The 25,146-nt window shown below is 38.1% G+C and overlaps 1 protein-coding gene, 1 non-coding gene and 1 pseudogene across 3 annotated transcripts in view; 2 read left to right on the plus strand and 1 right to left on the minus strand.

Annotated features, from left to right (window-relative positions):
* Positions 1-25,146, minus strand: part of LOC121011362 (zinc finger protein 420) — a 129,445-nt gene that overhangs the window by 68,719 nt on the left and 35,580 nt on the right. The window contains exons 2-4 of one of the 2 annotated variants that reach the window (XM_040445674.1): positions 17,972-18,039; positions 16,473-16,599; positions 16,096-16,194 (exon numbers count right to left, since the gene is read on the minus strand). In XM_040445674.1, coding sequence (XP_040301608.1) covers positions 16,096-16,194; positions 16,473-16,599; positions 17,972-17,980 — 235 coding nt within the window. In that variant the 5' untranslated portion in view covers positions 17,981-18,039. The remainder of the gene's footprint in view (positions 1-16,095; positions 16,195-16,472; positions 16,600-17,971; positions 18,040-25,146) is intronic. The other variant, XM_040445673.1, reaches the window with a different exon arrangement.
* LOC121011382 (10 kDa heat shock protein, mitochondrial-like) lies at positions 11,717-12,049 on the plus strand (annotated as a pseudogene).
* On the plus strand, positions 23,473-23,579 carry LOC121011651 (U6 spliceosomal RNA). The gene has a single exon (XR_005781683.1). It is a non-coding gene; the product is annotated as a U6 spliceosomal RNA (small nuclear RNA).

Here is a 25,146-nt window from a genome sequence, read left to right on the forward strand (position 1 = left end):
ATATGAGACTGTTAATATAATAAAAGTCATCACTGTTTACAGAAATGGGTAAACCGTACAGTATGTGAAATATATCTTAATAAAGTACTTTTAAAAAACTACAGAGATGCTATTTCTTACCTCTTGGAATAGGGCATTTCCAAATGTGACATCAAATACTATTAGCAAGACTGTAAGGAAATTGGTACTTATAGACATTACTAGTAAGAATATGAATGGTACAAAGGAACCTATGAAAGGAAATACAGCAGTATTTAGCATAATTACATATATCTTTTGATCTAACAACTCCACTTCTGTGAAATCGATCCCAAAATTGCCCTAACAAAATGTCAAAAACATGATGCACAAAAACTGAAGCACAATGTGTTAAAGCAAGAGATAAAAAATAATCTAATTGGGGGTGCCCGGGTGGCTCAGTTAGTTGAGCATCCAACTTTGGCTCAGGTCATGATCTCACAGTTTGTGAGCTCAAGCCCCACGTCGGTTCCGGTGACAGCTCAGAGCCTGGAGCCTGCTTTGGATTCTATGTCTCCCCCTCTCTCTGTCCCTTCCCCACTTGTGCGCACGCTCTGGCTCTCTCTATCTCAAAAATAAATAAACATTAAAACAATTTAAAAACTATAACCCAATTGTCCATTAGATGACTGATGGAAGTAATTCATGGTATACCTACATCACAAAGTACTATGCAGCAGTTAAAAAAGGGGAATATATTAATATGAAATGCTGTTTACATACATTATTAATTGCGAGAGAATGTGTATGCAAGAAAAGCATATATAGTTATGCCTTTTCTCTTAGGAAGAAAGGGAGAAGAGTAAGTATGCATGTATAAAGTACATTTGCTTTTATTTTTTTAAAGGGGGGATGGAATGCAGGGTGAAGAAGGAATAAGTGGGGGGGGGCAAGGATAGAAGACCTCTTTCAATACAACTTGTTTTGTAAATTTCACTTTGGAGCTACATAAATATTTTCTGTTATTATAAAACAAATTATAACAAGCACAGCGTAAAAGTGGAAAATACTGAATTAAGAAAACAACACTATTTACAATTGTTGGAATAACCAAAGAAATTATTTCAAATAACTTTCAAATATAGTAATTTGACTGAAATATACATGGGGGAAAAAAAAGAATTGCCAAAACAATTGACTCAAACTGTTTTGAGTAACCATACTATTGGTAGTAATGCTGATCTTCTTTTAGAGACTTATATTTATAAGGTAGGATAAAATAAGTAATTATATGATATTCCAATCCTATAATTTTTAGTGTTCACGATAACTGGGAGTCTTAGCATGGGAGAAAATGGATACAGATATGAGATCATTAAAAGGGTTAAATAAAAAGCCTATAATTAAGAATCTGAATTGGAAATACTGGTATGAACTCATGCTATAGTTTACTTTGTTTTTTTTTTTTAATTAATGCATTTTCTTAGATCAGTCTTAGGTTTTAGGTTTATAGAAAAATTGACCAAAAGTCAGAGTTCTCTCTTTCTTTGCCACTCTCTTATTATTAATATCTTAATACTTTGCACTGGTGTAGTACATTTGTTATAACTAATGAAGCTTTATTGATATATTATTAACTGAATCCAATAGTTTACATTAGGGTTCACTCTTTGTGTTGTAAAGTTATATGGGTGTTGCCAAATGCATAATGTCATGTATTCACCATTACAGTATCGCACAGAATAGTTTACTTAAAAATCCCCTGTACTCCACCTAGTTATTCCTCCTCCCTCCCCAAATCCAGGCAACCACTGATTGCTTTCCCAACTCTACTATTTGCCTTTTCCAGAATGTGATGTAGTTAGAATCATAAAATATGTCAACTCTTCAAACTGGCTCCTTTCACTTAACAAGACACTAAGCATTTTCATGGTCTCATAGTTTGATAGTTATTTTTCATTTCTGAATAATACTCCTTTGTATGGATTAACTACATTGTTTATCCAATTACTAAATGAAGGGCATCTTGGTTGCTTTCAAGTTTTGGCAATTATGAACAAGCTTCTATAAACTTATGTGCAGGTTTTTGTATGAACAAAAGTTTTCAATTTATTTGGGTAAATATCTAGGAGCACAATTGCAGGATCATATACCAAAACTATGTTTATTTTGTTTTGTTTTGTTTTTTCAAGTTAGTTAATATACAGTGTAGTTGGCTTCAAGAGTAGAACCCACTGATTCATCTCTTACATATGACACCCAGTGCTCATCCCAAAAAGTGCCCTCCTTAATGCCTGTCACTCACTTAACCCACTCCCATCATCCCACAGTTTATTCTCTGTCTTTAAGAGTCTCTTATGTTTTGACTCCCTCTCTGTTTTTATCTTATTTTCCCTTCCCTTCCTCTATGTTCATCTGTTAAATTTCTCAAATTCCACATGAGTGAAATCATATGTCTTTCTCTGACTGACTTGTTTCGCTTAGTATAATACCCTCCAGTTCTATCCACATTGTTGCAGATGGCAAGATTTCATGATTTTTTCATCACCGCGTAGTATTCCATTGTGTGTGTGTGTGTATGTATGTATGTATGTATGTATGTATGTATATATCACTATTCCATTGTATGTGAGTATGTATGTATGTATTATGTATTACATCTTCTTAATACATTCATCGGTTGATGGGACATTTGGGCTCTTTCCATAATTTGGCAATTGTTGATTGTGCTGCTGTAACATTGGGGTGCATGTGCTCCTTTGAATCAGCATTTTTGTATCCTTTGGATAAATTCCTAATAGTGCAATTGCTGGGTCATAGGGTAGCTCTATCTTTAGTTTTTTTGAAGAACCTTCACACTGTTTTCCAGAGTCGCTGCACCAGTTTACTTTCTCACCAACAGTGTAAGAGGGCTTCCTTTTCTCCACACCCTTGCCAACATCTGTTGTTTCCTGAGTTGTCAATTTTAGCCATTCTGACTGGTGTGAAGTGATATCTCCTTATGATTTTGATTTGTATTTCCCTGATGATAAGCGATGCTTTACTTTTGTGTATGGTGTAAGAAAGTGGTCCAGTTTCCTTCTTCTGTATGTTGCTATGCAGTTCTCCTAGCACCATTTGCTAAAGAGACTGTTTTTTCCATTGGGTAATCTTTCCTGTTTTGTTGAAGATTATTTTTGGGTCCACTTCAGGGTTTTCTATTCTATTCCATTGATCCAGGTGTCTGTTTTTGTGCCAATACCATAGTGTCTTGATGATTATAGCTTTGTAGTACAGATTAAAGTCCGGGATTAAGATGCCTCCAGCTTTGGTTTTTTCAACATTACTTTGGCTATTCAGGGTCTTTTGTGGTTCCATACACATTTTAGGATTGTTTGTTCTAGCTCTGTGAAGAATGCTGGTGTTATTTTGATAGGGATTGTATTGAATGTATAAATTGCTTTGCATAGTTATCGACATTTTAACAATATTTATTCTTCCGTTCCATGAACATGGAATGTTTTTCCACTTGTGTCTTCAATTTCTTTCATAAGTTTTCTACAGTTGTTGGTGTACAGATCTTTCACCTTGTTGGTTAGATTTATTCCTAGGTATCTTGTGGGTTTTGGTGCAATTGTAAATGCGACTTATTCCTTCCTATCTTTCTGTTGCTTCATTATTGGTGTACAGAAATGAAACCGATTTCTGTACACTGATTTTATATCGTGTGAATTTACTGAGTTCCCATATCAGCTCTAGTAGTTTTTTGGTGGCATCTTTCAGGTTTTCCACGTAAAGTATCATGTCATCTGCAAAAAGTGAAAGTCTAACTTCTTTGCCAATTTGGATGCCTTTTATTTGTGTTATCTGATTGCTGAGGCTAGGACTTCCAACACTAGTTGAACAATAGTGGTAAGAGTAGACATCCCTGTCATGTTCCTGATCTCAGGGGAAAAGCTCTCATTTGTTCCCCATTGAGGATGATACTGGCTGTGGACCTTTCATATATGGCTTTTATATTAAGGTATGTTCCTTCTATCCAGACTTTCTTGAGGGTTTTTATCAAGAAAGGATGCTGTATTTTGTCAAATGCTTTTTTTCTGCATCTACTGACAGGATCATATGGTTCTTATACTCTTTTTCATCATTGTGATGTATCACACTGACTGATTTGCAAATATTGAACCTGCCCTGCAGCCCAGGAATGAATCCCACTTGATCATGGTGAATAATTTTTTTTTAAGTACTGTTGAATTCAATTCATCCATATTCATCAGGGATATTGGCCTGTAATTGTCCTTTTTAGTGGGGTCTTTGTCTGGTTTGGGAATCAAGGTAATGCAGGCTTCATAGAATGAGTTTGGAGGCTTTCCTTCGATTTCTATTTTTTGGAACAGTTTGAGAAGAATAGGTATCACCTCTGCTTTAAATGTCTGGTAGAGGGGCGCCTGGGTGGCGCAGTTGGTTAAGCGTCCGACTTCAGCCAGGTCACGATCTCGCGGTCCGTGAGTTCGAGCCCCGCATCGGGCTCTGGGCTGATGGCTCAGAGCCTGGAGCCTGTTTCCGATTCTGTGTCTCCCTCTCTCTCTGCCCCTCGCCCGTTCATGCTCTGTCTCTCTCTGTCCCAAAAATAAATAAACGTTGAAAAAAAAAAAAAAAGAACACTTAGCCTTTAAATGTCTGGTAGAATTCCCCTGGGGAGTCATCTGGCCCAGGACTCTTATTTGTTGGGGGATTTTTGATAACCAATTCAATTTATTTGCTGGTTGGACTACATTTAGTTTTGTAAGAATGTGTCAAACTGCCTTCCAAAGGGGCTGTACTATTTTGCATTCCCATCAACAATGAAAGGGAGTTTCTGTTGCCCTACATTCTTGACACTATTTGGAGCTGTCAGTGTCTTGGATTTTAGTCATTCTAAGAGACCTGTAGTTACATCCCATGGTTCTTTAAAAATGTGATACCCTGGGGTGCCTGGGTGGCTCAGTCAGTTAAGCAGCCGACTTCGGCTCAGGTCATGATCTCACGGTCTGTGAGTTCGAGCCCTGCTTCGGGCTCTGTGCTGACTGCTCAGAGCCTGGAGCCTGTTTCAGATTCTGTGTCTCCCTCTCTCTCTGTCCCTCCCCTGTTCATGCTCTGTCTATCTCTGTCTCAAAAATAAATAAACGTTAAAAAAATTAAATAAATAAATAAATAAATAAATAAATAAATAAAAATGTGATACCCTGATGACATGATATCTGAATATCTTTTCATATACTTATTTGCCATGAGTTTATCTTCTCTAGTGAGGCATCAGTTCAGATCTCTTGGCCACATTTAAACTGGGTTCTTTTGTTATTGAGTTTCAAGAATTCTTTGTATATTTTATATATAAGTCCTTTACCAGGTACTGTCTTGCAAAGATTTTTCTCCTATTCTGTGATTTGCCTTTTCATTCTCATAACTGTCGTTCACTCAGAAATTTTTAATTTTAATGAAAACCAACTGTATCTTTTGTGTTCATGATTATAGTTTTAGGTGTTTATATAAAAACTCATTCTGAGCCCCAAATCACCTAGATTTTCCCCTCTGTTATCTTCTGAAGTTTTATAATTTTCATTTTACATTAAGGACTATGATCTATTTTGAGTTAATTTCTGTGAAAACGTATGACATCAATATTGAGATTTTTTTTTTAAGTGTGTATGTTCAGTTGTTCCAGCAACATTTGTGAAAAAGACTATCCTTTCTCCATTGGATTGCCTTTACTCCTATGTCAAGGATCAGCTGAGTATATTTGTATAAGTCTGTTTCTGGGCTTTCTATTCAGTTCCAAGGATGCATTTATTCTTTCACCAATAATACAATGCCATCCTGATTACTATAGCTTTATGGGAATTCTTGAAGTCAGGAAGTTAAGTTTGTCTCTCATTTCCTGCATACTACAGTCTTCTTTTTATTCTTTTCACTTCTTTTAGTTGACTTTTGTAGAGAAATATTTATATTTCTTTCTCATTCCTTTTATGTACAGTTGACCCTTGCACAATAAAGGGGTTTAAAGGTAACAAATGCCCAGTCAAAAATCTGCATATGACTTTTGACATCCTCAAAACTTAATAGCTCACTGTTAACCAAAAGCTTTAATGATAACATAAGCAGTTAATTAACACATATTTCATGTTATATGTATTATATACTCTATTCTTTGTTGTTCATTTATTTATTCTCAGAGAGAGAGGGAGAGAGAGCAAGAGCGGGTGAGGGGCAAAGAGAGACAGGGAGAGAGAATCCCAAGCAGGCTCCATGCTGTCAGTATGGAGCCCGACATGGGGCTTGATCCAACGAACGGTGAGATCATGACCTAAGCTGAAATCAAGAGCTGGACGCTCAACTGACTGAGGCACCCAGGGGCCCCAATATACTCTATTCTTACAATAAAGTAAGCTAGTGAAAAAAAAATTATTAAGAAAATCATAAGGAAAAGAAAATACATTTATGGTACTATACTTTAAAAACTACACATATAAATGGACCTGCACAGTTTAAACCCATGTTGTTCAAGTGCCAACTGGATCTTCTTTTGTGTATGGCTATTTTCGTTGTTATTACTGGGGGAGGGTTACATTTAATGTCCTAAAGTTATAACTCTTTTTTTTTTTTAATTTTTTTTTAACATTTATTTATTTTTGAGACAGAGAGAGACAAAGCATGAACGGGGGAGGGACAGAGAGAGAGGGAGACACAGAATCGGAAGCAGGCTCCAGGCTCTGAGCCATCAGCCCAGAGCCCGACTCGGGGCTTGAACCCACGGACCGCGAGATCATGACCTGAGCTGAAGTCGGACACTCAACCGACTGAGCCACGCAGGCGCCCCAAGTTATAACTCTTTAATTTGAATTTATACCAGCTTAATTTCAATAACATACACTTAATTTCAATAACACTACTCCTTTATGTCTCAGTCCCCACCCCCTGTGATTGTCAATGTCACAAAATTACATCTTTTTTTTTTTAATTTTTTTTTCAACGTTTATTTATTTTTGGGAGAGAGACAGAGCATGAACGGGCGAGGGGCAGAGAGAGAGGGAGACACAGAATCGGAAACAGGCTCCAGGCTCTGAGCCATCAGCCCAGAGCCCGACGCGGGGCTCGAACTCACGGACCGCGAGATCGTGACCTGGCTGAAGTCGCAAGCTTAACCGACTGCGCCACCCAGGCGCCCCAGACAAAATTACATCTTTATACATTTGTGCCAAAAAACAAACTCAGTCTCTTAAAGTATTAGTCACTCCAATTAAGTAGAAAACAAGATTTGGAGCTACAAACCAAAGTTAACAATAATACTAGCTTTTAGACTAACATTGTGGGGGTTTGTTTGTTAACTTTATCAGTCTCTTAAATCACGCAGAAGAGAAAAAGTAGTTACAAGCTATTGTTACAATAATAGCTTTTATAATTGCTCATCTATTTACCTTTATTGAATTCTGTATTTCTCTATATGGCTTCTAGTTACTGTATAGTGTCCTTTTATTTCACCTTGCAAGAATCCCTTAAACATTTCTTGCAGAGGAGGTAAGGTAAAGTGGTCACAAACTCCCTTGGCTTTTATCTAAAAATGTCTTATTTTATCCCTTTTGAAACACAGTTTTCTTGGATATAGGATTCTTGGTTCACAGTTTTTGTCTTTTAGCACACTGTGTGTGTGTGTGTGTGTGTGTGTGTGTGTGTGTGTGTGTGTATACACACACACACACACACACAGTGTATATATATATTGGCCCACTACCTTCTGATCCCTAGTGTTTCTGATGAGAAATCTGATCATCTTACTGAGGATCACTGTGTATAATTATTTGCTACTCTCTTGTTGCTTTCACGATTGTCTTTGACTTTTGAAAGTTTGATTATAATGCATCTTGGTACAGATGTCTGAGTTCATCCTACTTTAGTTTGTTGAGCCTGTATGTTTATATTTACATCTTTCATAAAATTTGGGAAGTTTTTCAGCTATTGTTACTTCAAATGTTGTCTCTTTCTGCTCTTTCTGCGACTCCCAAAATACATATGTTTAGCTGCTTGATGCTGTCCCACAGGTCCTAGAGGCTCTGTTCACTTTCCTTCTCCTTTTTTTTTCTTTCTAATCCGCAGACTAGATACTTTCTATTGTCCTATCTTCAAGTTCACTGATTCTTTGTGCCTGCTCAAACCTGTCTTTGAATCCCTCTAGTGAATTTTTCATTTGTGTTCTTGTACTTTTTAGTTCCAGAACTACTTCTTGGCATCTGCTTAGGTTTTCTAGTTCTTTATTGGTTTTTGTTTTGTTCATATACAGTTTTAGTGACTTTATCCACATCTTCCTTTAGTTGTCTATCTTTAAGACAGTTGTTTTACAGTCTGTCTGGTATATATGCCATCAGGTCTTTTTCCAGAACAGTTTCTGTTGGTTTATTTTTTTCCTTTGAATGGGCCATATTTTCCTGTTTCTTTGTATGCCTTGCGATTTTTTGCCACAATACTGGACATTTTATACAATTCTTTCTTTTTTACGTTTATTTATTTATTTTGAGAGAAATAGAGAGAGAGAGAGAGAGAGAGAGAGAGAGAGAGAGAGAGAGAATGGGTGGGGTAGGGACAGAGAGAGAAAGAGAGAGAGAACTCTAAGCTTAGTACAGAGCCTGACACAGAGCTCAAACTCACCAACTGTGAGATCACGACCTGAGCCAAGATCAAGAGTTGAATTCTTACCCAACTGAACCACCCAGGTGCACCCATTTTATACAATTCTAAGTAACTCTAGAAATCAGATTCTCTCCCTCCCTCAGGGTTTGACAATTTATGTTACTATTGTTGTTTTGATTGTTGTAGGCTTCTGTGCTGAGGACCACACGCAGGTATAAACTTAAGGTCTTCTCCAGTCTTTTCTGGGCTTTTCTCTGGGTATGCATGGTCACTTTCTAATTTTCTCTAGATATGCCACTGTTTTTGAATGTCCTAGTCTTTAATATCTGGCTCCCAAATGGGAAAGAAAAAAATGAACAAGGTGAAAAAATGGTGCCAGCCCTTCAAGCCGTCCCCTGGAAGTCACTTCAGCCAGAAGGGGAGGGACTTAGAGCAAATGGGGAGGTGCAACAATGGCCACTTCCACTTTGTCTACAACTCTGTGATCAGGACATTGTTAGGAAACATATTGGGGAAAGTCAATATTGTAGACTTGTCAATTTTCTCCCAAAATGATTTGTAGAGTCAATGCAATCTTAATCAAAATCCCAACACATTTGAAGGGAGAAGGCTGTCAACCTAATTAGAAAGACATAAGACCATGAATGGTCATAACATTCTTAAAGAGAAGATGAAAATATTTTAAAAGCAACTATAATTAAAAGCAACTATAATTAAAACTATGTGGTATTATCACAGGGCTTAAATATATGAAGTCCAGAAATATGCCCACATAAAAAAGGAAATTATATTTGATAAAAGTAGCATTTCATGGGGAGAGAAAATAAACTTTACAATCAATCTTGCCAAGACAACTAGAAAAACTAGACCCCTATTTCACACACCATGAGAGAAGTCAACTATAGGTAGGATGAAAACCTCAATGTGAAAGGAAACATTAAAAATCTTTTTAAGGGGTGCCTGGGTGGCACAGTCGGTTGAGGGTCCGACTTCGGCTCAGGTCATGATCTCACGGTTCATGAGTTCAAGCCCTGCATTGGGCTATGTGCTGACAGCTCAGAGCCTGGAGCCTGCTTCGGGTTCTGTGTCTCCCCCTCTCTCTCTGCTCCTCCCCTGCTCACACGCTGTCTCTCTCTCAAAAATAAATAAAGGTTAAATTTTTTAAAATCTTTTTAAAAATAATTATATAGAAGAATATATTAATGAATTAAAGGTATAGAAGGATATTCTTTAATAGCTCACAAAAAATATCCATCATAAAGGAAAAGACTGATAAATTCTACTACTTTAAAATTAGGAACTTTTATTCATTGAAAGATTCTAGAAAAAGGGTGAAAAGTCAAGGCACACAGCAGAAGATACCTAAAACACAAATATACTACCTATAAAAATAAAAAAACCCATCTAATCAGTAACAGAAAGATTAACAATCCAGTAGAAGAATAAGCCAAAAATACGAACAGGAATCTACAAAAGAAAAGTTCCAAATGGCCAATAAATATATTAAAAAACAGCCCATTAGCAATCATTAGTAATCAGGGAGATGGAAATAAAATTCTAATGACAGATACAAGCTGAGTAGATAGGCAGATATTTTTAAATCTGACAATATTATGTGTGGTCAAGGATGTGGTGCAGATTCTCATATACTATTGATAGGGACTGGGCACTGGTACAATTACTTCAGAACACAGTTTGGCAGTATCTAGTAAAATCAAAGATACACATATCTTTTGACCCAGTACTTTCACTCTTAGAATATCTATCTAAGATAGAGATTCCAGAGAACCTCATGCTCAGGTATATGAGTAAACATACCAAGTGACATTTATAGCATCAATATTTATAAACAGCCCAAATTAGAAATGACCTACATTTTAGCCAAGAATATACTAAAAATTAATAACCAAGAGTTAATTCTGATATATTCAAACAATGGAATTCTTATAAAAATGAATGAACTAGAGCTACCTTTGGATGACTCTCACAAATACAGTATTGAATAAAAGGAGCCTGACACAAAAGAATATGTACAATATGACCCCACTCACCTAAATCCTAAAATGGGCAAAACTAAACAATACGTTTTAGACCTGTATACCTAAGTCACAAATATATATACTCATAGGGTGTTTCTGGAGTGATGGCAATGTTCTGTTTCTTGTCATGGGTGGTTGTTAATCAAACTGTACATATGTTTTATGTACTTTCCCATATATTTCACTATAAAAATAGGTTTTTTAAAGTTTATTTATTTATTTATTTATTTTGAGAGAGAGAGAGAGAGAGAGAGAGCGTGCGTGCACATGCATGTAAGCAGGGAAGGGACAGAGAGAGGGGGAGAGAGAAAATCCCAAGCAGGGCTCTATCTCATGAACTGTGGTATCATGACCTGAGCCCAAATCAAGAGTTGGATGCTTAACCAAGAACCACTCAGGCACCCTTAAAAATAGATTTAAAAAAATCATATGGCTGATAGTTTTACTTGTTCTAAATGTTAGCAATATTCCCTAAATAGAAATTCTATAAGTAAGAACACTGGATTCCCCTAATGCTCCCTGTGAGGGTCCAGGGCAAATTTGGAACCTGATGCTTATATTCTTCTCCTTTCAACTAAAACAGTTTGAGTTGTCCCAGTGTGGTAGAACAATAAGTGAAGGGATGCTAATCCATACAAAGAATTAGACTAAGAGATAACAAAACTATTAAATGAATCTGGCACCAATTAGAGATCAAAGGGATTATTCTATGTCTAAAGTATGAAATATGTTATAATCTAATTTTTAAAATTTTTTTTTAATGTTTACTTATTTTTGGGACAGAGAGAGACAGAGCATGAACGGGGAGGGTCAGAGAGAGAGGAAGACACAGAATCTGAAACAGGCTCCAGGCTCTGAGCTATCAGCACAGAGCCCAATGCAGGGCTTGAACTCATGGACCTCGAGATCATGACCTGAGCCAAAGTCGGACGCTTAACCAACTGAGCCACCCAGGTGCCCCACAATGTAATTTTTTAAAATAAGCCATTTCTGGTTCACATGGCCTGGGGGTCAGACTGCAGGTCTCCTTGCAGTGGCGGCATCTCCAGAGCAGAGTAGGAACTGCGGCAGCTGGAGTCATGGCAGGACAAGTGTTTAGAAAGTTTTTCCCCTTTTGACCGAGTTTTAGTTGAAAAGAGTTGCAGCCAAAACTGTAATCAAAGGTGGTATTATGCTTCCAGAAAAATCTCAAGGAAAAGTTTTGCAAGCAACAATAGTAGCTGTTGGATCAGGCTCTAAAGAAAGGGTGGAGAGATTCAACCAGTCAGTGTGAAAGTTGGAGATAAAGTTCTTCTCCCGGAATATGAAGCACCAAAGTAGTTCTAGATGACAAGGATTATTTCTTATTTAGAGATGGTGACATTCTTGGAAAGTATGTGAACTGAAATAAATCATTATTGAAATGGCGTAAAGTGAAGGCACCCATTCCAGTGAAGCTGTGAAATCTTTCATCATGTAAATAATTTTCATGTCTCTTTTTTATAATAAACTAATGGTGTCCAAAAATAAATAAAATAAGCAATTTCTGGGGCATGCTATAAAACTGTCCAGGGAGGAAGAGAAAAGGCACTCAGCAATGGCTATAACTGTAGCTGAAGAGGCAAGGGAGAATGGGAGGTAAGGAAGTATAGGTAATTCATGGCCATCAAGGAGAGCAGAGTAAAGGAATGGAAAATGTAACATCAAGCACAATTTTTTAAAAATATGGAAGACATTACACTATGTGGGTTCAAGTGGTAGTATAAGAATAAGTCAGTTGAAAAGTTTAAAAATAGCTGTCAGAGAGAGCGAATGTTTGAAACAGATTTTGGGCTGGTAATTACAAGGTTTATGTATCAGGGTGTGAATAAATGAAGGAATTTGGAAGAGAAAGATAATTTGAAATGAGATTAACGAATTGAGAATTAAGATGTATTATTATAAGGATGCTGAGATCACCAACAATGGTGACAGGTGTAGTGGAGGAGAGAAAGTTAGTGGGCAAAGTGTTTTGATCTTTAGTCTACTCAAGGAGAGGAAATTGGTAAATAATAGAACAAGAATACCTGGTGGGTGGTTCAGTCTTTAAAGTGTTTTAAAGGAGCTGGGAGCTTTGATAATGGAAAATAATGGACTGTGAGGGAAGACAAAACAAGAACCATTAGCAAGTGCTTTAAGGGAAAGCTGTATATTCATGGCATGGCTAAAGTGTTCATTTGAAGACAAAAGGTGAAAGGAATATTAAAACACGCTGAGGATAATATGGGATATTTCTTATAAAGTTTCAAACAGTAAGGTGGAAAAGATTTGGGTGTTAAGAAAAGAGTGGGGAATGAAATCCAATTGGGAGACATATAGATCTGGATGAGATAAGAGTTCAGCTGATGATTGATGCCCTGGAAAGACTGGACTTCTGGACCTGAGTGAAGTAACTGAAGATGTAAGACAAATTGGAATTGGTCCTAAATAACCTCTTAGGAGAAGGTGGATAATTTTGCTAATGGAAATTGGTTTCTATGAAGACAGTTCTAGTGGTAAGAAAAATATTGCCATGTTAGTACAGGAAGTGATCTTGTTTCCCTTAAATTCTGCTGGAGGCCTGTATGGAGGGGATAATTTTCTTAAGAGCACATGAGATTTTTTTTTAATATGAAATTTATTGTCAAATTGGTTTCCATACAACACCCAGAAGAGCACGTGAAATTTTGAAGGTTCACTTAAGTCAGAGGCACATAGAGCTCTGCAGATCTCCTTTACAGACAACAATGTATGGTGTTGCAGTCAAAGAGTTATGATCTTACTAGGATTACTATATTATAGAATTATAGCTTGGAAATTACCGTAAGAAAATCTGAAAGATCATTACTGAGAATGAGGTCAGGAAAGAATTCTCAGGATATAATGATATATAGGTTGAGCTCTAAAGAAGCATAGGAGTTAGGTGAGCAGAGTGAGTGATGTAAAGAGGTAGAGCACAGACACTAGATACATAGATACTAGATGTATCTGAGATAATGAATGAAGGCTACTGTGGCTGGAGTCTAATGAGAAAGGGGACAGGTAGCTAAGGAAGGGTTGTAAAACCTTTCAGGAGCTAGACTAGGTAGGGCTTTCTAGTTTTGATTTTATCGTTATGTGATCTGATTTATATTTTTTAAAAACATTACTTTCTTGTGTCAAAACCATTTAGAAGGGTAGTGCAATACCCCAAATTAGAGACACCATAGGTTTAAAGTGTTGCTAGTGGATATTGTGAGAGCACACAGAATCAAGAGATATTTAGTTAGAAGAAATCTTCAGGAAAAACTTGATTGTATGGTAGTCACAACATAGAGTAGCCCCTAGAATGTTTTCTAGCCTTCTGACTGGAGCTATTCACAAGCGTCTACTTTGAAATCTTGTCTGCACTTCAAAATGCAGCAGTGTAGTTTTTTCATTTTTCCTAATTTTCCTTCCATAAAAATGATGTCTTATTGAGAACTTAGTATAATGTAATTGTATTCAGTATTCCAAATCTTCTCAACAATCTTATCAGTCTGGTAAAGTAATGTGCTTAAGACAAAAGCTGGCATTAAAACCGTGGTCTAAGTGATTCCAGTTCTTCCAATCATTCCCTATACTAAATTCCCTCCCATTTCCCTTCTCTTCCCTTCTATCTGAACCAATCTACAGCTTTCTTTTCCCTCATTACCAAATCCAGTGATCAATTCTGAGTCCTCAACTTACTCATGTTTCCTGATATGAAAGATGCTGCCCTTTCGTAAATACCTTTTTCCACTTGGCTTCTGAGATACCACATTTTCTTTATTTTCCTATTAGCTCACTAGCTATTCCTTCTCAGTCTCCTTTGCAGAATCTTCCCCTTCTTTCTAACTAAAATACAGAGTGGATTAGGGTTTTTCTCTTTTTTTAACTATTATATAACTTCATAAATTATTTCTTCTAAGTTTTAAATTCTATTTATATGTATATTATTTCTTTCCAGGTCATTTCTTGATTTCTTCCAATTTCTAATAGATATCCCTAAAGTATCATGAACAAAACAGAATTCTTGAATACCTGTCTTTCCTAACAAAGAAAAAGATATTCAGTTGCTCAGGCATAAATCTAAGAAGTTATTCTGGATTTATCTTTCATCATATACCACTTCCAATTAATTAGCAAGAGGTACTACCTTTAAAATCTGATCAGAATCTGGGGTGCCTGGGTGGCCCAGTCAGTTAAGCGTCCGACTTTGGCTCAGGTCATGATGTTGCAGTTCTTGGGTTCAAGCCCCATGTCAGCTCTGTACTCGCAGCTCAAGTCCTGGAGCCTCCTTCCGATTCTGTGTCTCCCTCTTTCTCTGCCCCTCTCAGCTAACACTCTCTCTCTCTCTCTCTCTCTCTCTCTCTCTCTCAAAAATGAATGAACATTAAAGAAAAATTTTTTAAAAGTCTGATCTGAATCTGACTCTTTCATGTCACCTTTACTTATAAGCTACTGCTCTCATCTAAACCACCATAATTTCTAATGTGGACTAAAAATGGCTTTCCAACTGGTCTTCCTGCTTCACTCTTGCTCCCATTTTATTTTCTATACAGTATCCAGAGTAGTCTTTGAAAATAACAAGTTCAGTCACATAACTCCCCTGCTCGAAATAATTCTTATCGTACTTTCAACATAATCCCAATTCTCCATCATGGCATACAAGTCCCTGCATGACCCAGCCCCACCTCCTCTCTCAGCTCATTTTCAATGTTTACGCTCCCTCACTCATCCCAGCCACACCTGTTTATCTGCTGATCCTTAAAAGCATCAAACTCATTCCTACCTCAATTCCTTTGCAATTGCTAGTCTCTCTGCCTTACACACTCTTCTCTCAGAATTTGCACGACTTACTCCAGCACTTTAGTCATTTCTCTCCTCAAATGTCAGCATCTCAGAGGGCCATCCCTGACCACCCTCTATAAAACACCTCCTCCCATTACACCATCATTCTCCTCTGCTTTTTGTTTTACGTCATAACACTTATCACTCCTTCCTTCTACATTATTATTTGTAACTATCTCTTCTGCTAGGAAAGAACAGATCTTTCCTAGGGATGGGGATAGGGAGTTTTTCTTGTTCACTCAAAGCTTAGACCATAGAGGTATTTTAAAAAAATATTTGTTAGATAAAGGCTCATACAGGTTTCACTGGATCAAAAATACAGGTAAAATTGTTATCACAGGAGAAGAAGGAAGGCTTTTCCCTGTTTGAAAATATAGGTGAATATGAAAGAAAAGCAAGGAAGTGGTAATTTGGGTAAAAAAAGGGGTTTCCTTTGGTAACTGATGCTAAAACAGTTTTACCTTCCAGCGTTCAAGCTTTTACTCCACATGCCTTGGTTTGATCTTTGAGGAGAACTGTTCAGCTAATATCTCAAAGTTGTAGCCAATGAATTAAGTGATTTGACTGTTCTCCACAATGGCCTCCCCTTGTTTAACCATCTCTTACTCACCTGAACTCTGACTTCTTGTCACATCCTGTACAACCTTCCAGGGCTCTTTCCCTTGTTTCAATAAGGAAAGTACATCTGTCTTAGAAATGGAAAATCCTGCTTATAAGAATGGAAATAGATATGGTTATACTCTGCTCATCCAAAATAAAATTGAACCCTTGTTCATAAAGGAAGAACGTCTGAAGAATACAGAAAGATTCACAGGAAGATTATCTGAAGAATAGAGATGATTAAGGTACTCAATGGAGCTGCCCATTTTAAAGTCTATAAGCAATAAATTATTTAGTTGGGAACAGGGATCTGAAATTCATCTAGGTACTTAAGACATTTCCTGAATTTCACAAAGATTGAAGTTGAATTACTGGGACCAAACTTACCCAGTGAGACCAGATTGTTATAGTTTTCCAACATCACATCTCTGTACAAATCCTTCTGTTCCAAGTCCAGGCATTCCCACTCCTCCTGAGAGAAGTCTATGGCCACATCCTTGAACAACACCAACCTCTGAAATGACAAGTCCAAGTGTTAAGGGCAAAATAAATAAAGTTTTTTTAGAAGTAATTGAGAGGAACACACACACACACACACACACACACACACACACACACACACACACAAGTAATGAGAGGAAGAGAAAAGTATCACATAAAGGGGCCAAAACAGTGAGCAAATATATTACAGTTGGAAGCTTTCAGTGTGGGTAAGTAATAGAAAGGAAGTGAGTGTGAAATACAGAGTATTTAAACAATTCTGAACATTCCTATTACTTACTCTTATTCATAGCCTCTTGGGAATAGCAATGGGAATGAACAAAACCCAGGTAAGTACAGTTTTCTGATTAAATAGAATAATGTATGCTAGCACATAACACATGCAAATCCTCAAATAAACTCAAAGTTCCTTCCTCCCCTTTCCCTTTAAAGAATGAAAACAGAAAGAAAAGAAGAGAGGGAAAAAGGGCTGGAAGAAGAGGAGGAGGAAGAGAAAAGAAAAATAAACCTGATGGGCACATTCCAAAATGTCTTAAAATGTTTACCTTAGAAAATAAGATTTATATATAATTTCAGAATTTCTTTCCAAGTCAAGTTTCAGAATAATTTCGTAATAATATTCTTTCTTCCTAGCCCTGGAAAATCCTTTCATAGATAACATTTTTAGACTATGTAATATTCCATATTAAGATTGTCATCATTTTCATATTTTGCGGGGGTTTGCACTCCTCCTCTAATGATCTTCACAGCTCTGTTTCTGAAATTCTCAATCATTTAATCATCTGGCTGATCATATTTACCACTTATCATTGCTCACTGTACACTTCTGCTTATTATGAGCAACAGAAAGCTAATGAAAGATGAGCTACACTCACACAGATGTGGCCCTTGGCTTCTACATACTATTTAATTCAAAATGGACCCTGTCAATGGTATTAATCACTGAGGTATTCCCTTACACAATTCTCTCTCTGTCCTCAATCCTACATTTGATCACACTACCAATCTTAAAACCACAGATTAGAACTCACCACATTCTGAGACTAACACCAATTTCCGTCTTAATCAATAAGAACATTCAGGTCAATGAGAAAGACCAAATTTTTCATGTGTAGTACCATCTCATCAAACCACATCCTGACTGGAGAGGTTCTATGCTTTCCTCAAATACATTTCCTGATTTGCAAATGTATCCCTAAAATATTGTTAGAGAAGTGAGGGGCAATTGAGAAACACCTGGGACCCATTCTCATCATTCACTAGAAGGGGAGTGAGCAGGAGAGCACTCAGTAAAGCAGAAAGTCTGGAGATAAGGATACTGAATATTCATATCCCAAAAAACAGTGATTGTTTGATATAAAGGGGAAGAAGAAACAAGAACTCACACAAGGCATGGCTTAGCATTTCAATTTATGAGTCCTCCTCTGGCTTCTTCTCATGGAGAAGTGCAGTCCTGAGAAGACAGGGGAGGGGAAAGAAAACCATGAAAAGAGGCCTACTTCTAAATGACTAAGTGAAGTATTTCTTCCCCTTTTCATGGCACCTGGTCCCTTCCACACCCCAACTTATATACTGGGAAGATCTTCAGAAGTTTTTTTATAAATATGAAATTTATTGTCAAATTGGTTTCCATGCAACACCCAGTGCTCATCCCAACAGGTGCCCTCCTCAATACCCATCACCCACCCTCCCCTGCATCCCACTCCCCATCAACCCTCAGTTTGTTCTCAGTTTTTAAGAGTCTCTTATGTTTTGGCTCCCTCCTTCTCTAACCTCTTTTTTTTTTTCTTCTTCCCCTCCCCCATGGTCTTCTGTTAAGTTTCTCAGGATCCACATAAGAGTGAAAACATATGGTATCTGTCTTTCTCAGTATGGCTTATTTCACTTAGCATAACACTCTCCAGTTCCATCCACGTTGCTACAAAGAGCCATATTTCATTCTTTCTCATTGCCATGTAGTATTCCATTGTGTATATAAACCACAATTTCTTTATCCATTCATCAGTTGATGGACATTTAGGCTCTTTCCATAAAAAGATCTTCAGAAGTTTAAACAATCTCATCCCTTCCCTAATTCCAGATAACAGAAATGTAGAAGAATTAATTTAAGCTAAAGCAGTATCCAATCCCCATGATGTTGTTAGGGTTCTCTGACCTGGCCTGAATGGCTCATCTTTTACAGCCTAGGGAACCCTGATGCAAATTTATCTAAGTAGTACCCACCTGAAGGACACTGATGGGGCCCTCAGGCCTGGAAATGGTTATCTTTGTAGGCCAATTCCTTGAAAAAACACTTTCCACGACTAAGATCTGCCTCTTCCCCCCAGGTCTCAACACATTAAATACCTCAGGTGCTTCCCTGGCACATTCTCACATTCATGTGCAAGAAGCATTCTGAATCCAAAGCATAGGTTTCATCCAGGCCACAGAAAGTGACATTACCCTCACCCAGTAACGAAGGAACAAATCCAAAGCATTCTCTAGCAGAAAACAACAGCCTGTTGCATGGAATCATGGCCTTAGCTGAACTCAGGAATTCTGGAGGCAGCAGCTCTCTGTTATCCTGCCTAACATCATCCTGTCTCCCAATGTCAGACTAAAGATGGTTTGAAAAAGTACCTGTACAACAAATAATTTCATCAAGTGCAAAGTATGTGCTCAATGCCTTATACACATTAACACTTAATTGATCAGCAAACAGGTCTGTGAATTTAACCACCACTACAACCATTCTCCACCCATATTAGGTCTAACATCTTTCTTGTATTCATTTCTTTTTCTAACAGCTTTATTGATATATAATTCACATGTCATAAACTCATCCCTTTTTAAAAAAAATTTTATTTGTTTTGAGAGAGAGCAAGTGGGAAAGGGGCAGAGAGAAGGAGAGAGAGATTGCCAAGCAGGCTCTGCTCTGACAGCATGCTCGAACCCACTAACTGTGAGATCATGACCTGAGTTGAAATCAAGAGTTGGACACTTAACTGAATGAGCCATCCAGGTGCCCCATAAATTCATCCTTTTAAAAATACAAGCTATAGGTTTTTATTATATTCACAGAGGTGTGCAATCATTACCACTATCTAATTTTAGAGTATTTCATTATCCAAAAACAAAACCCATATGCATTAGCAATTACTTCCATTCTCATTCCCCCAGACCCTGACAACAACTATTCTGTCTATAAAATTGCCTATTCTAGATAGACATTTTGTATAAATTAAATTATATAATATGTGGTCTATCCTGGCTGGCTTCTTTCATATTATACATAGTATAATGTTTCAAGGTTCATCTATGTTTAGCATGGATGGGTACTTCATACCTGTATATTGCCAAACATTCCATTGTATGGATACAACATCTTTTTTCCCCATTCATTAGTTGATGGACATTGCATTGTTTTCACTTTTGTTACTACAAATAATGCTATTAAGAACATTCAGGTACATGTTTCTGTGTGGAACACATTTCATTTCTCTTAGATATATATATACTTAGGAGTGGATTTGCTGGGTCATATTGTAACTGGTAACTCTATGTTTAACATCTTCAGGAACTGCTAAACTCTGTTCCAAAACAACTGCATCATCTTTCGATTCTGACAAAAATATGTCAAGGTTCCAATTTTTCCACATCATCACCACCATTTGAGGTTATGCCATTCTTATGAATTTGAAACAGTATGTCATTTTGATTTTGATTTGCATTTCCCGAATGATAATGAACACCTTTATGTGTATATTGACCATTTCTATTCCTTCTTCAGAAAAATATGTATTCAAATTCTATGCTCATTTAAAAAATCTGATTGTCTTTTTATTGTTGCTCTGTAATAATTTCTCATATATTTTAAGATACAATGTTTTAATGAACATATAATGTGCACATTTTGGGCACCTTTTGTGGGCTATATTTTCACTTATTTCATGGTGTCTTTTGAAGATCAAAAGTTTTTAACTTTGATTAAGTCCAATTTATGTTATTTTTTTCTCCTTTGGCTGTTTGTGCTTTTGGTGTCACATGAAAGAAACCATTGTCTAACCTAAGCAACAGAGATCACCTTTGTTTTCTTCTAAGAGTTTTAAGGTTTTAGCTTGTTTTCTTTTTAAGCTTTTATTTAAATTCCAGTTAGGTAACACACAGGGTAGTATCAGTTTCAGATACAGAATTCAGTCATTCATAACTTATATACAACAGCCAGTGTGCATCACAACAAGTGCCCAAAACACCCATCACCCATTTACCCATCCCCCAACCTACCACCCCTATAGTAACCCTCAGTTTGTTCTCTATTGTTAACAGTCTGTTTTCTGATTAGCCTTTTTTCTTTTATGCCCTATGTTCATCTGTTTTCTTAAATTCCACATATAAGTCAAATCATATGGTATTTGTCTTTCTCAGACTTACTTCGCTTAGTAAGATACATTCTAGCTGCATCCATGTTGTTGCAAAAGGAAACATCCCATTCTTTTTTATGGCCGAGTAATATTCCATTGTATACATACACCACTTCTTTATCCATTCATCAGTGAATAGTCATTTGGGCTCTTTCCATAATTTGGTTAACGTTGATAATGCTGCTATAAACATTAGGATGCATGCATCCCTTCGAATCAGTATTTTTCTATACTTTGAGTAAATATCTAGTAGTGTACTGCTGGATGATGGTAGGGTAGTTCTATTTTTAACTTTTTGAGGAACCTCTACACTGTTTTCCAGAGTGGCTGCGCCAGTTTGCATTCTCACCAACGAGAGTTCCCCTTTCTCTGCATCCTCGCCAACACCTGTTGTTTCCTGTGTTGTTGACTTTAGCCATTATGACAGATGTGAGGTGATATCTCATTATACTTCAGGTTTGTATTTCCTTAATGATCAATGATGTTGAGCACCTTTACACGTGTCTGCTAGCCATTTGTATCTCTTTGGAAAAATGTCTATTCATGTCTTCTGCCCATTTCTTAACAGGATTTTTTTTGGGGGGGGTTGTTGAGTTTGATAAGTTCTTTATGGATTTTGGATACTAAACCTTTATCAAATATGTCACTTATAAGTATCATCTCCTATTCCTAAGCTTGCCTTTCAATTTTGTTAATTGTTTCCTTCACTGTGTAGAACCTTCTTATTTTGATGAAGTCCCGATAGTTTTTGTTTCCCTTGCCTCAGGAGACATATCTAAGTAAGAAGTTGCCATGGCCAACATCAAAGAGGTTACTGCCTGTATTCTCCTCCAGGATTTTGATGTTTTCCTGTTCCACATTTATGTCTTCCATCCACTTGAATTTATTTTTGTGTATGGTATAAAAAGTGGTCTGGTTTCATTCTTCTGCATTTGGCATCCAGTTTTTCCAAAACCATTTGGTGAAGAGACTTTTTTCCATTGGATATTCTTTCTTGCTTTGTTAAAGGCTAATTGACCATATAGTTGTGGGTTCATTTCTGGTTTTTCTACTCTGTTCCATTGATCTATGTGTCTGTTTTTGTGCCAATATCATACTGTCTTGATCACTACAGCTTAGTAATAGGGTTTTCTTAGTTTATTTATTTAAGACAGAGTGAGCAACAGAGTGAGCAACAAAGAGAGCACACATGAGCATGAGTAGGGGAGAGGCAGACAGAGAGAGAGAGACAGAAAGAGGGAGAGGAGAATCCCAAGCAGGCTCCACACTGTTAGTGCAGAGCCTGATGCAGGGCTTGAACTCACATTCAAGAGTCAGACGCTTAATTGACTGAGCCACCCAGGCACCCCTGTAATATAATTTGAAGTCTTCAGTTGTGATGCCTCCAGCTTTGCTTTTCTTTTTCAAGATTGCTTTGGCTATTTGGGATCTTTTGTGGTTCCACACAAATTTTAGGATGGTTTGTTCTAGCTCTGTGAAAAATGCTGGTGATATTTTAATAGGGATTGCATTAAAGGTGTAGATTGCTTTGGGTATTATGGTGATTTTAAATATATTTGTTCTTCCAATACATGAATATGGAATGTTTTTCCATTTCCTTGCATCATATTCAATTTCTTTCATCAGTGTTCTATAGTTTTCAGAGTATAGACCATTTACTTCGTTTAGGTTTATTCCTAGGTATCTTATGGGTTTTGGTCCAATTATAAATTGGATCAATTTAATGATATCTCTCTCTGCTACTTCATTATTGGTATGAAAATGCAACAGATTTCTGTACATTGATTTTTGTATCCTGCAACTTTGCTGAATTCGTATAACAGTTCTAGCAATTTTGTGTGTGTGGAATCTTTTGGGTGTTCTACATAGAGTATCATGTCATCTGCAAATAGGGAAAGTTTTACTTCTTCCTTGCTGATATGGATGCCTTTTATTTCCTTTTGTTGTCTGATTTCTGGGGTTAGGACTTCCAGTACTATGTTAAATAACAGTAGTGAGAGTGGACATCCCTATCTTGTTCATGACCATAGAGGAAAAGCTCTCAGTTTTTCCCCATTGAGGATGAGGACTCTGTGTCCCGCACATAGTGTAAAACCCTGACACCTGGGTTAAATTACAGAAAATTACTAGTAAAACAGGGCAGCTTTATCCTTGACACTGTCAAGAAACCACAGTTAGGGGTTCCAGTCCAAGATGGCAAGGTAGAAGACCCTGAACTCATCCCTTCCACAGAATACACCCAATTACACCTATCATAGAGCAATTCCTCCTGAAGAAGACCTGATGAACAACTAAACAGATTCTGTACAACAAAATACAGAGAGAACAGCACAAGAGAATAAGATAGACAGAGACATGGTGACAAAGGGAACCCCCACCCCTGATGCTGTGAACTGCAGTGGGAAGGGATAACACTGAAGGGCCAGGGAACAGATTCATCTGACGTTGCGCACAGGATAATCCAACTGCAGTTTAAGAGAAATGCTGTACTTGTTTTGGCAGCACATATACTAAAATTGGAATGATATAGAGAAGATTCAAATGGCCCCCACACAAGGATGATGTGAAGTTTCCATATTTTTAGTCTTGTTTCCTCTACTAAATTTACTGCAGTGAGAAACAAGAGCTACATTAATAAATGCCATCTGGTCACTGTGAAAAAAAAATAATAAAAAATAAAAGAGTAATGGGGCACCTGGGTGGCTCAGTCGGTTGAGCGTCCGATTTCGGCTCAGGTCGTGATCTTGCGGCTTGTGAGTTCAAGCCCCGCGTTGGGCTCTGTGCTGGAAGTTCAGAGCCTGGAGCCTGCTTTGGATTCTGGGTCTCCCTCTCTCTGCCCCTCCCCTGCTTACACTCCGTCTCTCTCTCTCAAAAATAAATAAACTTAAAAATAATAATAATAAAAAAATAAAAATAAAAGAGTAACTGCTTTATAAAAGTAAGCCCCAGAACACCAACAAATGGTAGAAAATCTTCTGGAACTCTCTCTGGGTCAAAGGGACTGGAAAGCAATAGGGTTTACACTCCCCTACGCACCTTGAAAAACTGGAGGAGGGTCCAGACACCAGAGCCAGCCTCCTTCAGTGAGCCCTGGGTGCCCGAGTCCACACCAGCCCCAGTTGTGCTGGGGCACAGGGGGAAAAAAGCCTGGTTTAAAAGAACTAGCAAATAAGAAGTCCAGCCTTAAAATTCTGCCAAAAGGCAAGGATGCTGCTGGAACTGTCCCCACGTGGGAGGAGCTAATGGACAGTCTAAGTGCCCTACCTGCCTGCCACCTCAGTAAGCCCTAGGTCCCTAGCCCACACCGGCCCCAGCCATTCCACCAAGGTGGCCACAGAGTAATGCACACTAGGACACCAGTTAGTGCTCCCTACAGCTCCAGCCTTCATGCCAAGGTGACATAGGCACAAAGTACCCCAAAACACTGCAGGCCCACACCACTTTTGCCTCAGATGGCTTACCTACAGCATCCCCAGGGCAGAGAGCTCTGGAAACTCCTACCTGAGTTCGCTTTAGATTCAGCCAACCTGCCAGGGTGCCCCCTGCATAGTGTACCCTGGGAACTCCTGGCCCATGCCTGCATTGGTTCCCACCACTGTGCCAGGGCAAACCCTGTGCTGCATACAGTGAGACACCCTAGCTTGCACCTAATTCAGGTTCAGTTATCCTGCCAGATTGTCCTTAGTATGGAGAACCCTGGGACACTCCAACTTGTGGCCACATCAGCTTCAACTGTTCTACCAGGACACATTTTGCATGGAAAGCCCAAGGACCCCATTGGGCTATGACTTGCCTTAACTCCAGCTACCCTTCTGGGGCACGGTCTGTACAGAGTCCTGGAACACCCTGGTTTACACCCACATCAGCTTCAGCTATCCTGCCAGTATACCCTCTGCACAGAGCCCAGAGACCTCCCAGCCCACACACTGTCTCAGCTCCAGCTGCCCCACCAGGGCACCCCCAGCCCAGAGCACACTGGGATTTACTAGTCTGAACCCATTCCAGTTTTAGTTGACCTGCCAGGACGCCCTCAGTGCTTAGAACCCTGAGACCCACTCCCACCCAGCCTGTACCCACTTCAGCTTTAGCTATTCTGCCAGAATGCCTGCTGCACAGAAACCCCCAGGACATTCCAGCCTGCACCCTGCCTCAATTCTAGA

The sequence above is a fragment of the Herpailurus yagouaroundi genome, unplaced genomic scaffold (genome assembly GCF_014898765.1).
Source record: "Herpailurus yagouaroundi ecotype Mexico unplaced genomic scaffold, PumYag 194, whole genome shotgun sequence".
NCBI lineage: Eukaryota > Metazoa > Chordata > Mammalia > Carnivora > Felidae > Herpailurus > Herpailurus yagouaroundi.